Source organism: Meleagris gallopavo, chromosome 12 (assembly GCF_000146605.3).
Source record: "Meleagris gallopavo isolate NT-WF06-2002-E0010 breed Aviagen turkey brand Nicholas breeding stock chromosome 12, Turkey_5.1, whole genome shotgun sequence".
NCBI lineage: Eukaryota > Metazoa > Chordata > Aves > Galliformes > Phasianidae > Meleagris > Meleagris gallopavo.
In genome coordinates, this window is record NC_015022.2 from 10725363 (window position 1) to 10742180 (window position 16818).

Here is a 16818-nt window from a genome sequence, read left to right on the forward strand (position 1 = left end):
AGCAACAAATTTCAGACCTCGTGTGGATGTGTAGGATTCCCTTCAGTCTTCCTTCTAGGAGCTATAAAAAGCTTCCATAAAGGCACAGAATTACACCCTGAGTCAGGCCAGCACACTGGCTTTATTCACTATAATCAGGATAAAAGAATATCTTGGCAAAAATAACTGGGCTCTGAAATAAAGATGTTCTGGACTGATAATTCCAAGTACAGCCAAAGTTGCGCAGAAATACACAGGTTAAGATTTATGTTCGGGTCTCATTATTTGAAATGGATGCTGTTTAAGTTTCAAATAATAACATTTTACTCTGTATAGAATGCAGAGGAAGCCAGGCCTTTTAAAGACTGCAAATGAAAACAACTGAATTACTGCCATAGTTAGCTTTAGCATGGTGGAACTGTGGGTGAACTAGCTCACTGTCTACAATTTGTAAAGCAATGGAGAATGTGAGGAGATGTATAAATATGCAGAATAAGAACACATAAGTTGACTCTAGAGCACAGTATTCCATATCATTGTTTGCAAATTCATTAAGTCTAGATTCTTGCTTCAGTAGTTTTTAGTGTCATAGATGTTTTCAGCCTGAAAAGAAGTAATAGATACATAGGGCAAAAGGAATCCTCTGCAATTAAATATAAAGGCAGAAGAATTTACTTGTCTTCACACAGTCCATTGTTCTTGGATTCTGTCTGTATTTTTAAAAGTTTTAGAATGCTGAAGACAAACATATGAGAATCTGGAACCATGCTAAAGCTTTAGATATTGAACTGTTAGGGCTGGCCTCCTAGCTCACATTAGCTTGTACTGGCAAACTAAGAGCTGACTGTGGATAAGAGAATTCAGAGGAGGTTATTGCCTCAGATCCATCCAAAACTGCTCAGGAATAGTTGAAAAATATTTTGTAGGAATAGTGCCCTTCTGTAAATCTTTAAAATTAAACTATGCTGTCAAGAATTTAGTTTAACGTTATGTGCAAATGGTAGCAGTGAAAGAGAAGCTGCTGGATATGTAAGAATAGACGGGTTTGCACTGTTGGTTATAGAAGTCAGGCATGTATTAAGAACTCTGCATTTGCCCTTGTTTTTAAAAGCAGTGAGCTGAGTATCTCTTGTCCTGTAAGAGGCATGGCAGCCTTTCAGAAGACAAGGTCAAGTGGACAAACCAAGATTATGTGTACTCTGGTAAATTCAATAAATCTGCTTTTGAAAAGCTGTTTACACATGAGCTCCTACTTCTGAGGAAAAATAGTAATGTTTACAACTGAATTGCTGAAACATTGGAGGCTGAAACACTAGCCCACAAGTTGTGTATGCCAGAGCTAATTTCTCATTTTGTGTGTGGGACAGATGCATTAACAGAGACTTAATCATACCAGCAGCAACTGTGAAGGTCAATCCCTCCAGAACTTTTCCTGGATTGGTCATGGTAGTAGAGCTTTTCAACAGCTTGACTAGAGCCTTCACTTAATATTCAGTTGCCTCCAATTTTTGAGGTGCTAGTAAATCCAATGAAATGCCAGTAACTAAGTGCACTCTGAGAAGTGATCAATCCTGCAGTTAGGCTCTTCAAACTGCTAGAAAAGAGAGTTTATCTTGCCAGCCATCTGTTATGCCATCATAAGCTTCAGTGTGGTATTCTGAAGGAGTAAAATTATTCTGTTAAATTTCCTGTAGAAAGATAATCGTTATTGGAAAACAGTGTTTGACTTATGACATGTCTCAATTCATGTGTCTTGGGAGCTATCCGTTGTACGTACACATCTGCTCCTGCACACCCACACAGGATGGGAAGATATTCTTCCACAGGAAGGTCTTCCGTTCCCCTCAGTATGCAGGTGGTATGTATTGGCAAATCACATATTGTGGATGTGGTAGCCAAGTTCCCAGAGTAATGTACACATAGTGAAGCAATTCACTCAACATCAGCTGCTGAGATGAGAATACAAGATGGATCACTAAGAGTTTAATCACATGCCCCATCTTTCAATGTGATACCTATTTTCACATGATCTTGCTACCAATTACACTCAAAATACAGAAAGTAAGAAGGTTAAGACTGTTAGTGAGATCAGTCATAGTGAAGGCATGTAGTGCTTAAAATATTTAAAACAACAAAATGGAGTGCATTTAAGAGAGTTTCGTACTTTTCATTTGATTCCAAAATACTAGTCAATGTGTTGCCTTTGGTATTCAGTATTATCTATTCTTCTTTTTTTTTTGTTTGTTTGTTTTCATGGTTATTGAACGTCTTTCTCTTATCCTCTGGATTATTTTAAAACTGCTTAATGAAATTTACTTACTGGTCATGGAAGATGAGTGATAAAGTCATAGTGTTTAAACTATTCTGATTAAGGCAAGCATCCTATTCTGAATTAGCCATTTCTGTTTTCATTTTGTCTGACTTGCTCAGCTGTGTCTTTTAACATTTCAGCAATTCCACTTCATTTAGAGGATTTATTCTATTCTTCCCAGGAGCGAATCTGTGTTTATCTTTTCTCACCTCGGTAAGAGCCCTTTCCCCTCCACCATATCAGTCCTCCAGCATTACTGTCCACATCGTTTAGAAGAAGAAAAAAGAATCATTAAACTAATGACCATCAGTCTTAACGGTTGTCTGTGAACAGATGACTGCAGTGCCTGTCATGTGAGCTTTCAGTTGCTGGTTTTTTTCCTGGCACTAAAGCACAGTTATCAAAGTAGTGGCTTATTAGGAAGTGTAAACATAAAATACTGCCAGTTAACGTTAGCAGAAGAATTGTGACCCAGAAGGGGACTATCTTGAGATCAATGGTAGGTCGTCTTTCATACTTAGTCTTTTCATATTTGGAGACTGTTTTTTTGGGGAGCTTCTGCTTCTTTTGTTACATTGTTTGCTTTTCATTCATGCGTTGACTTTGTTCCAGTCTGCCTTTCCTTTGTTAATGCTGGACAGCGTGTATGACTCAATACAATATGCAATTAAAGCCTTGCCCTGCTTGAGATGCTTTCACTGGCAAGAGAAAACAGAAGACAAAGTACACTTGGAGCACAACTTCTTCCCATCCTCGAAAAGATAAAGAGAAAATGAGAAAAGGAATGGATGAGGGTAACATTTGGCCTCACTAGACTGAGGGAGTAGAGTTCAGCTGAGAAGTAAGTGTGAAGCTGAGTAAGTTAAATATGGAACAGCATGGAAATATGGTTGAAGAAAGTGAATTGCAGCATTTGAATAGTGGGCGAGAGTCAGGGAAAGCATTTCAACAGCAAAAGGTTTGGTGGGGATGACAAAGAGCCTGGAATTCTATGGTAAAGAACTCAGTGATAGATGACAAGAACAGAGACGCTATTAAGATAATGATGTCTTAGGGATTAAAGAAGTTCTACTAGGAAGTTGTATGCTTTGCCTGATGGCTGATGTGTCATTGAGCTTTACTGACGGTAAGAACAAAAAGCTCGAAAGCTCTGGAGTGTTTGCAAAATGCATTTGATACTTAGAGACTGCGTGCTGTGAACAGTTTCTTTTGGGAATTTCTCTTTAAATTCCTGCTGAAACAGGTGTGCGCATGTGGAGGGCGCTTGGCTGAAAGGCATTCACCTCACGTGCCTTATTAATAGCCTTAAACCAACATTCCTACAGCCAAGCCATGACCATTTAACTGCTTCCTTATTGTGAAAATGTGCCTGGCCGAGTCAATGTGCTGGGCTGCTTAGTCCATAAACCCTGCAAAGGTACTTACTGCAACAGGGAAAGAAAGGTAGATGAAGAATTGGGTTAATATCACCAAAATTATCAGAAGTGGTGGAAAACTAATGGTGGAAAAATCATTTTCCTCTTCATGTGTTAGGCACGTTCATGTGGTTAGCTGCTCTAAATCATGTTGGCCTGAGAGTGAACATCTGGCTGGGGCGTTCTCTACAGTCTAATTTCTTTCAGGTGAGAAAGGATTCATCTATTAGAAGTAACAGAGGAGAAGCAGTTTGATTATTTACACTTTTATTCAGGGTGGTCTCTTTTCAACTGGAATTCTGGGACATCTGAAGATCTATTGGCAAGATGATTGCAGGGCTCTCAGTACTCCTCTGAATCAAGGTAGGTAAAAGACAGCATCAGCATAGGCGCTGTTCTCCCATGAGTTGGCAGTACCAGCAGTGTGTTTATAAGTGTTTGGCCACTACACACCACATGAACTGTCCTTTCCCATCCTGATTGAAGGAAAGGGAGAAAAGCATTTCTGATGTAAAGGACAGTACAGTATAGTACTGTACAATATATACAATACAATTTCCTCACCCACCCAGCTCTATGGCAGTGCTTTGCAGGAGGTCGTGTTGGTGCTCTTGGAACGTGCTGGAGGAGTTCTGGCGCCACTGAGATTGTTCTGCGTTTACTTGAGAGATTTCACTCTTTTAATCTGGATGTGCACAAGCCCTTACACAGTCTTATCTATGTGTATTTATTTTTTGGAAGTCACTGAAGGAGGTCAGCAAACACTGCTGATCAGTAAGAGCTGAGTGACCTTTGTTGTATGCTTAGTATATTCTTTTTCTTAGAAGGGTATTTTATGTATTTATGTATTTAATATATTTAATATATTTATCCTGCAGTAAAATGATTTGCCTCTGGAGAGGAACCTCACTATCTTATTAATAAAGTTCAATTTTTTTTCGGTTACCTGGATTATACTTAATTATATGTTATTTAAGAGACTCTGACAGTCTTATTCATTGAGATGGTGATAGATATTGATTTTTTTAAAAAAATCTTTCTATCTTCTTAATCTGTCAAAATGATTTACTTAGCATGCTCTTTTAGTTGTACTTCAATTTTGGCCTATTTGATTTTCACCAAGTATTCCAGTTCTTTGTGGCAGTGAGTTTGCTCTTGTTTCTAGGTCTGTTTCTGTTATGAGAATTTGTAGTCTTTTACAGTAGCAGAGCAAATTCATATGCTGCATCTCTCTAATTTAATTCATAACAAGCACCATGCTGTTGCTAATGACAACACTGCATGAGCAGTATGCAATGATGAAAAATTGTTAGTGCTAAGGCAGGCTTTTTTTGGTCTGGGTTACTTGCCAATTTTCCTCTGCCACCTGAATCAGAAGCAGATGTACTGAGACAGGGCAGGGAGAGAGCTCCCTGTCATTAGCTGTGCAAGGTGTGGCAAAGCCTGGTGACGCATTAAGGAGTCACTGCTCAGCCTGTCCCACATCACGAAAGCCTCTCTTTATATTTGCATTTGTGAACGTCTTTATTTAATGCCACAATCTTCAATGACAGAAGTACAATGTGGCTTAGGATTATTTTTTTTTTCACTTAAGTGCTGTGGTTTTAATACCATTCCACTGCCCCACACATTTCCCTTCTTTGTGCTTTCATTATGCAACAGGAATTCTCTTAAAAATCTGGATCTGCCACTAGTTCTAGCAGGTGTTTGGCTTCTGAGCGCCAGAGTTCTTTTCCTTATGCAGTGTATGGATGAGAATTTCACTGCCCTTAGGCACAATTTCAACTGAAGTATATGAAAAGCATGTTACTGTGTCAGTTCAAATTATATCGCTATTAAAGAAAAACTCTAAAGGAAATTAAATACAAATAATCACACCAACATAACATAACATTAATAACATTAAGGTTATAATTTAAATTAAAAAGAATCAGGAAAATCTGAGTCAGGAGTGCAATGTCATACTTAGCCAGACTCTCCTGAGAACAGTCATTGTAAAAGGTGGATAGTGACAACTTTGAGTAATATGAGATCTCTTGATGAATAACGTTATAACACCAGAGCATAGAAGAACTAAGCAGATTTTCTCACTAGGTATAATATCCTGCAGATGAACAAAGTATTGTGTGAAGTTTTTATCCTACTTTCTCTCACCAATAGCCTATCTATCTGATTACAGTTACCTTATTCCAGTATGTGACAATGTGCTGGGTCCCGTTTTGCTTGCATATAAAAACTTGAACTGCTGGCCACCTGCCTTGCTTTCCTCAATGTGTTTAAACCTGCATGTGGACGGGTTGACCATGTCGATCTCAGATACAGCTCCCTAAATTCTGAACCTTATATTCATGTCTGTGTATGTGTATCACTGTAGTGAAATGAAAACAAGGGGATATTTTGCAAGTGCTGTGCAGAGCTGCTCACAGAGCAGTGTGGTAAAGTTTTACCAAATTCTTGATTTATGTTGTCTTCCCATTTAGGTCCACCTCTTGGTTACCTATGAACATCTGTATCTTTCTTACACCCTGTCTTTAGCACTATTAAGGTTGCTATTATACTGGATGAGGAGATGAAAAGAAAATAATCTGTCAGATTACTTGCTCTGTTGTTTAGTGCTGTATTTCACTGGTAGAGGATGAGGCATTTGCAGTATATAGCTTGCTCCTGGCTCTTTGGCCTATATGGCCCACAATCATTATTCTCTGGTGTTATTACTATTGTTAGTATTGTTATTACTAATGTCTGCAGTAGATGGTTGGCCAAAGCTATTGAGTCTTTCTTGCCCTCCATGATAGAATCTCCTGCTGCTCAGTGAAGGGAATGCATTAAATCATTTCTCATTTTGTTTTGTTCTTTGATCCCTAAACAATATGAGTATCTTCAATCAGCACGTGTTGCTTTGTGATTCCACTCCCTCTGACAGTGATCCTACATAACCTAAATTATCTTCTTTTCTTGCCTTTTGTAAATAAGTCTGCTATTCCTCAAGGATTATGTTCCAGTCTCCTTCAGTGTGTGACTGAAGGAGACACATGGGCAGAATGCAGTCATCTCCATAGAACAACCAAGGTTGTCTGTTTCCTGCAATGGAGTCCATTACCTTTGTAGAAACATCACACCTGAGCAAGAAAAAAGCTCTCTCACCACATAGTGGTCATGATAAAAGAAGTTATAATAAAGCTTTGTCAATACTACAAATAGTATATATATTACTATAAATAATAAGGTTATCATAATTTCCTTGCAAAAATACTAACAGTATTTTTGTAACGTATTTCTTTTCCTATGAGACTGTAAGACCCTTAGAAACTTTCAGTGAATGAATGAGAGCTCCATATGAATGTACTTCAATAATGCTGAAAGCATATGATTTATGACAAGAATTTTGCCAATTATTAGGTTAATAAAGAATAAAAAGTAGGATTGGTTTGGATAGAGTTGAACATATGGTGAAAGAAGGGATAATGACTGTTCTAGAGCCTTCAGTTACCTACATCTGTCTTGCTTGAAGAACTTCAAGAAGGTGAATTAACAAAATAGTGTTTTCTCACTTCTAGATTTTTTTTTTTTACAAGATATCTTCACTTTCACCATTTTTAGGCATAAAAGTCTGTTCTATCAAATTCTGTTCTATCAAAAGGATTTTTGCATCTTCCACCTAAGAAAAGTATAAAAAATGAAATGAAAACACCTGCTTATCTACTCTCTTGGCCCTTTAAAGGAACAACCCCCAACCAATGGACAAGTGGATTCTTTCTTTACCATTCAAAGCTATTAACATTTTATGTTATAATCCAACACTTTTAAGATAAGTTGCTGAACCAGTAAACAAGCGAAGAAACAAAACCGATAAGATTAGTCATATTATGTCTTCGGGAGGTACAGGCTCAAGGATGAATTGCCTTCCCTCCATAGCAGGTACAGCCCCTGCTCACCACACTGCTGGCAGCCTCTCAGTGTGATGCTCCTGACATGTCCAGTGCAGTTTCTCAGCATCCTTAAGGAGATGAAATGTAGAGTCATACTGTGCTGAGCTTATAAATTGTGTCACCGCTGCAGCAGGGAATCAGGGGACAGGGATTAAAATTACTTTCTTATTCTTTTTGGCACCTAATTTCCTCTTTCCTCGTGGTAAATCCATATCTTTGTGAGCCTTTTTTCTTGTTTTTAAGAACAGACTTGACATACGCTTTTTGTATGTAATTCTATTCTCACTGGTAATTGTACCCTTAATATCCAGACTTCTTGGTATATGTTTTATCCATATGCTATAAAATTGCTTTCAAACTGGCTCTAAATATTGTTGTACCCGTTTCCCCAAAGACTAAATTAAAGGCTCAGGATATAATGAGGCATTGCATATTTTGAAAGCAGAGTCTGATCCACACTCACTGACTCTCTGACAATAATTGGGAATGAACTGTGTCAGGTTCATCTTGTCTAAGAGTGCTGTATTTTCATGATGGCTTTTCTTTTACGTAAAACTGGGTAGCACTGAGTAACGTTATTCACAGGCTTAATAGTAGGTGTAATATTACAAGAGGTGTAGTCCTGCTGTAGATATATGTACTTTTAGGCCTTGGTTCTGTAAGGCTGTTGGTGGGAGCTTTGCCACTGATACAACTGGGAACAACTTTGTTCTCCCAGTGTGAATCTTTCAAAAGCAAATTTTGAGCCCTTCGACCCTTCAGAAAGAATACAGTCTGCCTAAGCAGCTTAAAAGGCGCTTCATTGGAGAAAGGAAAACTCTAGGGTTTGTATTTCCAGAAGAAATATGAAGCAAAGTTCATATATAAGTTGGGTTTTGAAAGTAAATCAGATTTTGGCTAAATACTACTGCAACCTTTCAATGGAAAGTTTAATCTCTTAGCCAGACCACAGTGAGAGAAAACATAAGTAATTGTTGATAAATATTCAAAAGCTTAATCACTAGTACAAAATTTAAAAGGTACACAAAGAGGCTTTCAAAATACAGTGTTCTCAGTCTGCAGCCTAAGTTCCGCTGAGGAAAATATCTTTTCCCTTAATCTAGAGAAATTTTGGTAGAAATAGCTTTCTGGAAGAACTGAAACATAGTGCCTTAATTAAAAAATAAATAAAAAAAAAAAAAAAAGTCTCCAATATCCTCTTGTTGGTGTTAAAATAGTACAGACAGCACTGAAAAGGTTTTGGCTGAGGACTATTTTCTATGTGAGAATGTGATCTTGAATGTATTCAAGTTGGGAATAACTCCTAGTGCTGAATGGGTGCAGAGTGGGCTTGATTTGAGCATCAGAAATGATGTGTACAATTTCTCTTTTGCATCTGTGAATATAATTGTACGTATAGCTTAAAGTCCCTTTTTAATAGTAGACATTTCTCAAGCTGTTGATGAAATTTTAACATGCAGTTTGCCTACTGACAATGTTTTATTATGTCACAAATAGGTAGATGAAGTACTATGCCTATGAATTTTTGCTTATCTTTGAATGCATCTTCAAGTTACAGGATTGTTTTCCTTAGCCGATCTCTACATGTTCTAGACAAGTCTAGAATGAGAGATAAGAGTAAAAATATCTTTTGATTTGGTCTTAAATTGGGGCAATCTGAAGTCTACCTTCAGCAGACCTGAATGTGAACTGCTGTGAAAAGAGCTGTTGAGTCACACACCTGAGTTCTGTCTCTGAAAGTTCTTCTGGTTCAGCACTCAGGTTGTCTGGTCTCAGTTGTGACTTCCTTGATGAAACTTGGCTGCCATATCCAGAATTCTGGAGGATTCTTCTATGAAGAACTGTTTGATTTTCATCAGTTTAGCTGCTTTGCCAAGTGTTTTTCTTTTTCTTTTCTTTTTTTTTTTTGAGGAAAGAATGATGCTTAGTATCTTAATTCTGGTTTGAAATGTTGGCATCTTAGTTTAATTACTATTTTAAATAATTGGCCTGATCACTTCCAAGGCCTCATATTTCAAAGCATCTAGCATTAAGAAGCTGGTGTGTAGGGTTTTTTGTTTTTGTTTTAAATCTTGACCATAACAAAAGCTCATCTGAATCTTACTAGATATTTATTCATTTACATTGATTGCTCTCACAAGGTCTGAGGCTTTGAGCTGTTGATGTGAAATTACATTCTGATGCACTTGATGTGGTGATGAGACTGGAGTGTTGTGCTCTGTTTAACTTTTTTTTGTACTGGAGTCCTTGAAAATCCATTAAATTGAACTGCTACTTAGCTTGTATATTAGTTCCCTGGGGCAGACATTGTGCTACAACATCTTAGTAGGCAGATACTTAACATGAAGAATTAAATTGAAGGCTTTTTAAAATGCAGTTGGACTTGCTGTGCATATTAATCTGACAAACATGTATTTACAAGTAATTCAGAATGCAGATGCAATTTCTCTTTTGCCTTTTTTTCTGTATTTTTTTTCCTTAAAAATGGCTTTTGGAAACTAACACTTCAAATACCGTGACTAATTTTCCCCTTCCAACAAGAGCTACTAAAAGATCCGTGGAAGTATATGGAGCTAACTGCATTCACTGTGCTGGCTGATTCAGAATTTACCTTGGGCAGGACAGTGCAATTACTCATAGCTGTGAAACTCTAGGTGACAGAGCATTATCTTTCATTTTTTTTCCCCCCTTTAAAACAAGATGTTGATGCAATTTCAGGAACGGTGTGATATTTTGTTGTCTTTGGCATTTAAAATTGAACATTTGGAAGTTTTCATTTTGTTTTTATTGCCATGTGAAGCAGTTAGTTTTGTTTTGCTCCATATTCTAACAAGCATGTGGGCTTAGTTAGGGAAGGACTGATTTAAGTCTTGGTAATGTTGATTTGGATTAGGCTTATGTATGAGCGTAGTTCTTGTTTTGCTTCTTAAATGTAGTTTTTGGTGCTTCAAAACTCCAACATTAAACAATTGTGCCTAAAATATTAAAAAAAAAAATTGTACCTAAGAGATTATTGGTGCATTTCTAATTATCTTCAAGTCATTTCTTTGAGACATTCATTCTGTTTTCTCATCTTTTCGACCTTTACTCCTGTGAGCAGAAAGCTCAGTTTCTAAAGCTACTCTTATTTATATATAAATACGGAACAATTACTTTCCAGTCTTCTAGTAGCTATGATTAAATTGAGTCATGGCATGTTATTATGATGTTCAACTGAACTTTGCAATGGCCTTTGTATCAAATGATCTCCAATAGTTGTAGACTAAACTAAATTTTTCAATTTCTCTGAAGTTACAATAATAGTTTAAATCCTTAGATGAAATTCTTAATCTGTACCTTGGAAAGAATGAGCAATGATTAATATTTAATTTCACAGGGCAACTCTACTTTTTTTTTTTTAATTGCTCTGATTTGGCAATTACAACAGAATTGGATGGCAATAATTAATGTGAATCCTGGGTACTCAAGGAAAAATAAAACAGTTAAAGTAGTTTATGTTGTTGAGTGGTTTCAGAGTATGCTAATAAGAATCTTCACGGATGAAACTGAGTCAGAAGATGTGCAGGAGCAGCATACATAATGTGATTCTATCATTGATAGATAATCTGTGTGATTGACTACAGCTAGTTTAAAATAAAATCCTCTCCTCCAAATAGCATCAAGTGGGTTTTTGGTACTGGGCACTGTTTTGATCTTCAGAGCCACTCCATGGTACTTCACCATGCTACTTACTAATGATAGCGGAAGCACTCAGCAACCATCCCTCTCTTATCTGCAGTAATAAAAAATAAAAGCCTCTAATCTACCAACTTCCACTTGCAAAGATGCTTTTATTCAGAATAATATTTAGAGCAATGAAATCAGGCAGCAGTAAAAACGGCAATAGGCAGATCTCAGTGGAGGGAGATCTAAAAACCAGAGACTCAGCTATGCGTTTTGCCTTCTGCAATTGAAAGTGGAAGAGTAATTTAATCTTCAAGCACTCAGATGGAGAGTGATGAGTGAGGAAGCAATCACAACCTGAGATCAAAGCTGTGCTCAAAGCATAAGCCTTTGAATAGGCATGGTGCCGTTTTACACTTCCCAGAACGTAAATACGTTATCTATTTCATGGGATATATCTCCTTGATTATATAGGTGGAGGGACGTAGGATGGAAGACCTTATTATTCTTTTTTTTCAGTTTCTGACTAATAAGATATATGTTCTGATAAGGTTTTAAAACATCTATTTATGTTTCCAATTTTAAAATTGTCTTGTTTGTTACTACAGCAGTACACACTTCCTTGCTATCTGATGCATTAATTTGAATGGGTTTTATACAGTGATTTTTATTATCTGGGTTAACTACGTTGTCTTCTACTTTCTTTGTGTTTAAGAAGATCATAAAAGCTAGTTTAAAATGCCTGTTCTAAATCTTAGGTGTACTTGTAATTTGACACATTTAACTTGAAGCTATTAACATTAAACTGGCCATTAAAGAGAGTTAAAACACTAGCAGGAAATGTAATTGTTTTTTGAAACCTGCACGTAGAGCCTTTAGCTTAAAATGTGAATTTATAACAGATTAGCGAAGTCATGCCGATCCCAAATATGCTATAAACCCACAGACTGTTGAAATTGGAATTACATTTAGGCAAAAGGGCCCATAGAAATATAAAAGACTCAAAAGGAACATGGGTAGATTCCTCAGTGGGGACTAAAGCGGACTAAAAGGAAACAGTGCAATTTGAATTCAATACAATGTATAAACGAAAACATACTGGAGAGCTTCAGACAGGAACCATGCAGCTTATTTTGAGGTGCCTATACCTGTGGGGGAGAAAATATTTTATTATTTTACCTTGATCCAAAAGAGATCTTTGAGAATTAAGAGCTGTTATTTTATTATTTTGAATTTTTATTATTTTCTAAAGACAAACTTCTTGATTTAGGTTGTGTATCAGCTGTATTTACTTGGCTTCAACATCAGCTTGCCATGACAACACACTGTATTCTTAGTAGATTTTTGTTTTTAACTGAATGCTTTGCTGCATTCCTCCTTCACTTGAGTTACGCTGACAAGGTAGCAGTACCTATTGCTGCAGTTAGACCAGTCTTCAGTTAGAGCATCTTGTGTAACCTTAGAAAATGTCCATCTTTTGCACTGAATTTTTTTGTGATTAGAAAACATATCTTGCTTGCCTTAATCTAGCAAATATTCTTCTGCTTCTTCACTGGCTTGCTATTGCTTTTGATACAGGAATTGAATGTGTGTGGGATAAACCCTTGTTTTTCATGTAATATTTATTACATCATTATTTCAGCTTCAAATGTTGGCATCTTTTATATTCAAAGCATAATACTGATGAATGTCCAACGATTTTCTATTTTTAAATATTTATAAAGATGAGGAGCACAAGCCAGTTAATCGCTGCATATTCTACTGGCAAACTTGTTTATGGGAAATTAAGCAGCAGTATGATATATACATTTTTCTAAGAAGTGTGGTGGAGTGATTTGGATTTCTTCTGTTCTGGAGTTCGACAGCTCTTTCCAAAATATTGTTATAAATTGCTAGTATTTAGCACTATTCCTTTCCAAAGGATTTCACAAATATAAGCTAAACTTTAAAAAGCACTGTCAGTACAGGTCACTTGTAACTGCGTTTTACACGTGGGGGCACTGAGGTAGAAATGTTAAGTACTTTAAGCCAGGCCACTAGAGATTTAGAATGCGTATCTCTTATCCGTTAGCCCTGTGCTGAAATCATAGGATTACATCATGGCCATATTCCCTCACATAAGATCTATCGATATTCCATTGACACCAGTGGGGAAAAATGCCAGATTATGTCAGCCAGCTTCATGTCTGGGCTATGCTGAACCTGTCAAGGCCTGTGTGAGCTGCAGCCAGCTTGGATTCAGCATGAAGCAGTAACTGTGGACCTCTCTTTGTTACCTTATGGGGAAAGTATTGTTATCAAATGGAGGTCTTATTCTTCATATCTTGTGATTTACTTTGGCATAAATAAAATCAGTTGGCTACAGCACACAGTTGAGACTGCTGGTATAACAGGCGTTAGAGAACGTCATGATAACTTGACGTGAACTGGAATTACTCTTCTGCAGGTCTGATGAAAAAAATCCTCTTTAAAATCGTGTTCAAACTTGCATGCTAGCGTGTGACCTTTTACCCTAGTCTAGACATGTCCTAGCTATTTCTAGTTTATATGAAGATTGCTTGATTTAGGACAAGTGTGTTAATTTAATGCTTGTCACAAATGATGAGATTTACAGTCTGAGAAGCTGACAGCTTCATCTTTGCAGAACAGAGTAAGCAACAGCAGTGTAAGCTTCTCCAGACCCATACTGTGAATGGCTTGTCATCTGTTTTTTATGAGATAAGTTGTGAGCTTCAGCAAGTGAATTCTCTGCACAAGAGAGGAACTACAGAAGCTCTTGCTTTTTTTTTTTTTTTTTTTTGCTACAAACTGGTTGAATGACATGCGTGATTTTTGAAATCTCTAGTTATCTGATGCTGAGATTACACTCCTCTTGCTCGGTACAGTTCTAGCCAACAGCCTAGAAACTGGTTGATGGCAACTGTTAATGTAAAATTATTACATATGTCAAAATATAAGAAACAGTTTAATTAAACCCCATTTATTAAGCTGACTTTTTGGGAAACATCCAGCAGTAACTTGTGCAATTCATGCTTTTTTCTTCCCTAGAAGGTTTCAACCTCTTGGAAGGTAATTTTATGTCCTTGCCCTTCCTACTCTTCACCTACCCTAGCTGGACCCAGTACTCTCCGTTCAAAATATGATTGCTCATTTTTCTTTTCCATACAGAACAATTAGCTTTCTAGGATAGGGCTCCTGCCTTAAAGTAACATGAAGGATGTGTTAGTGTGGCACACGTGCTATGTCTGGTATGCCTTAAACCTGCAATACGATAAGAGCACATTCAACCAGTATGTGTTCAGTGCACTTAGCATTTTCCACGTGTGCTATGGCTGCAGAACATGCATAGATTACTTAGGAAAAATATCTTTTCTAATAAGGGCCCAGGAGTCAGAGGGCCAACTCGGAGGTACGGATGCAGACAGAATTAACTCCTCTGGAGATCAAAACAGGCTCTTCTTCTCCTGCACTGTTCTCAAAAGCAGTTCACCAACTGCGAATGACTTAGAAAGTTTTCATGGACCACTGCCCAGTGTTCAGTTCACCATCCAGTTTCTTCCTTGCAACAGTTTTTTCCTGCAGGATAGGAAAGTAATTCAGTGTCGCGGTCTAGCAAGTCAGCCTGTTTTGAGGAGGGCTGGTCTAGAAGTTGTCTTCCAAGCTATGATTCTGCTCTTCTGCTGTCCTGTAAGAATAGAGATGATGTATTTTCTGCAGCAGTCTTTCTAGTAAAACATGTAAGAAAAAAGAAAGCATTGCTTGATGTTGCTTTTTTAGTGTCACTTTCACTGTCTTTCAGCTGTGATAAGTTAAAACCACCTATGTGACTAATATACCGTCTTTGCTACTGAGACATCTTGATTGCTTTTGAACTTCTGCAAGAATTTGGAATATTCGTCATGGACTTTAGGAGTAAAATATCCCTCACTAAATAATTTGCTTTAAAAACATGTAGCTTTTTTCTGTTTTTCAGAAGTTCAGAGCTAATCATTTTCACTGTATGCATACTTAAAGTCTTGTCTTGTGTCTGCAGTAGCAGTAACGTGATGTTTCTGAATCTCTTACAGACAAGAGCAGAGCAGTCCCAAGGTGCATACTTCTTGCCTGAGTTTGCCCTTTCTCCACAAGGGAGTTTTCTTGAGGATACCACAGGAGAACAGTTCCTCACTTACCGTTACGATGACCAGGTCAGTAAGCTATATGTGAAAATGGCAGACACATTCATGCAACTCTGACACATGGATTACTCTGAATTAAGAAACAGTGTACGATGTCCTTAGGAGATGCAACAAGCTATAGCAAAATGAAAATGAAGGCTCTTAAATAGTAAAATAAAAATAATTAAAGTTTAGAAAGAAAATAATAGATCAAAAAACTTGTGGAAGATCTTAGAGGTTATAATAGAGATGAAAGCAACTATGTTTTAATTGTGAGTTAGTAGATGTTTATAGTACTCTAAAATGCATGGAATTAGAGGTTGCTGTAATTTCTGTGAATTGGTTTGACCTATCCTTAACTGACGTATTTCTTGGAGATATTTAATCACATCTTCTTTCTTGTGAAATGTCAACAAATTCTGTTTACAAAGTATTCAGCAGGGGAGGTTGGGTGCACTCTAAAGAAACAAATGCAAAGCAGAATAGTGCATGAAGCAGAGTATTTAGAAAGCAACAAATTATGTATTTTGAAGTTAGGCGTTTAATGCTTTCTCCAGATCCATTGAAACATTATGTTAAACACGGAATATAGATATACAGTAAAGAAAGCAACATGAAAGAAATGCTGTTAATCTTGGCGAAAGATCTGAAGTAAACCTAGGAAATGTGTGGCATGCTGTGGAAATTTACTCATATACAATATGTTCCAGAAGTCAGTTGAAATTTCACATCAAAACAGTCTGAATTACATAGACACTTACAGTACATGTCTTAGTGGAAGAGGAGGGAATTTTTTAGGAAACAGTCTCCAAAAAAAGCTAAACTTGCTTTGCAGTCACAGGGTATGATTCTATATAGTGATTACCAGTTTGAGTTTGAAAGACTGTCTCCTTGTTGGAGTTATTTAGAGAAAGTTTGTTTATCAGCTGCCTGCTGTAAGGAAAGAGGAGAACTGTGACAACTAAACATTAGAATGAAAAGCTGTTCAGGAGGACAAAAGGAAGTGAAGAAGAAGAAAGTGTGTGGAGCTCTTGTAAGCTAGCTGAATATATTTTAATATGTTTATGATAATTATATTTGAGAATCTTGATTCATCTATAGGAAAGTTTACATGTAAGATGTTCCCCAGGAAAAAAAAGCCTGGCAAAGTAATAACTTGGAGTACAGTAAAATGCAGCTGTGACCCAGGCTGCATTGAATGACAGTAGTAGAAAAATCCTGTGAAAGGTATATACCAGAATCAGCTTCCATTAAATGGAGCGCTTTTTAGCTGAGACAATAAATCAAATGTAACTGAGGGATAGTACAAACAGTCTATTCAAATAGACTATGTGAATAGCATTGATGATTTGGGGGGGGAAAAA

At 37.0% G+C, this 16818-nt stretch overlaps 1 protein-coding gene across 4 annotated transcripts in view; it reads left to right on the forward strand.

The window, feature by feature from the left end:
* The window catches only part of ADAMTSL3 (ADAMTS like 3), a 187963-nt gene that overhangs the window by 24309 nt on the left and 146836 nt on the right, over positions 1-16818 (forward strand). For all 4 annotated transcript variants that reach the window (XM_031555318.1, XM_019619471.2, XM_010717457.3 and 1 more), the window contains exon 4: positions 15365-15484. In XM_031555318.1, the coding sequence (XP_031411178.1) occupies positions 15365-15484 (120 nt within the window). The remainder of the gene's footprint in view (positions 1-15364; positions 15485-16818) is intronic.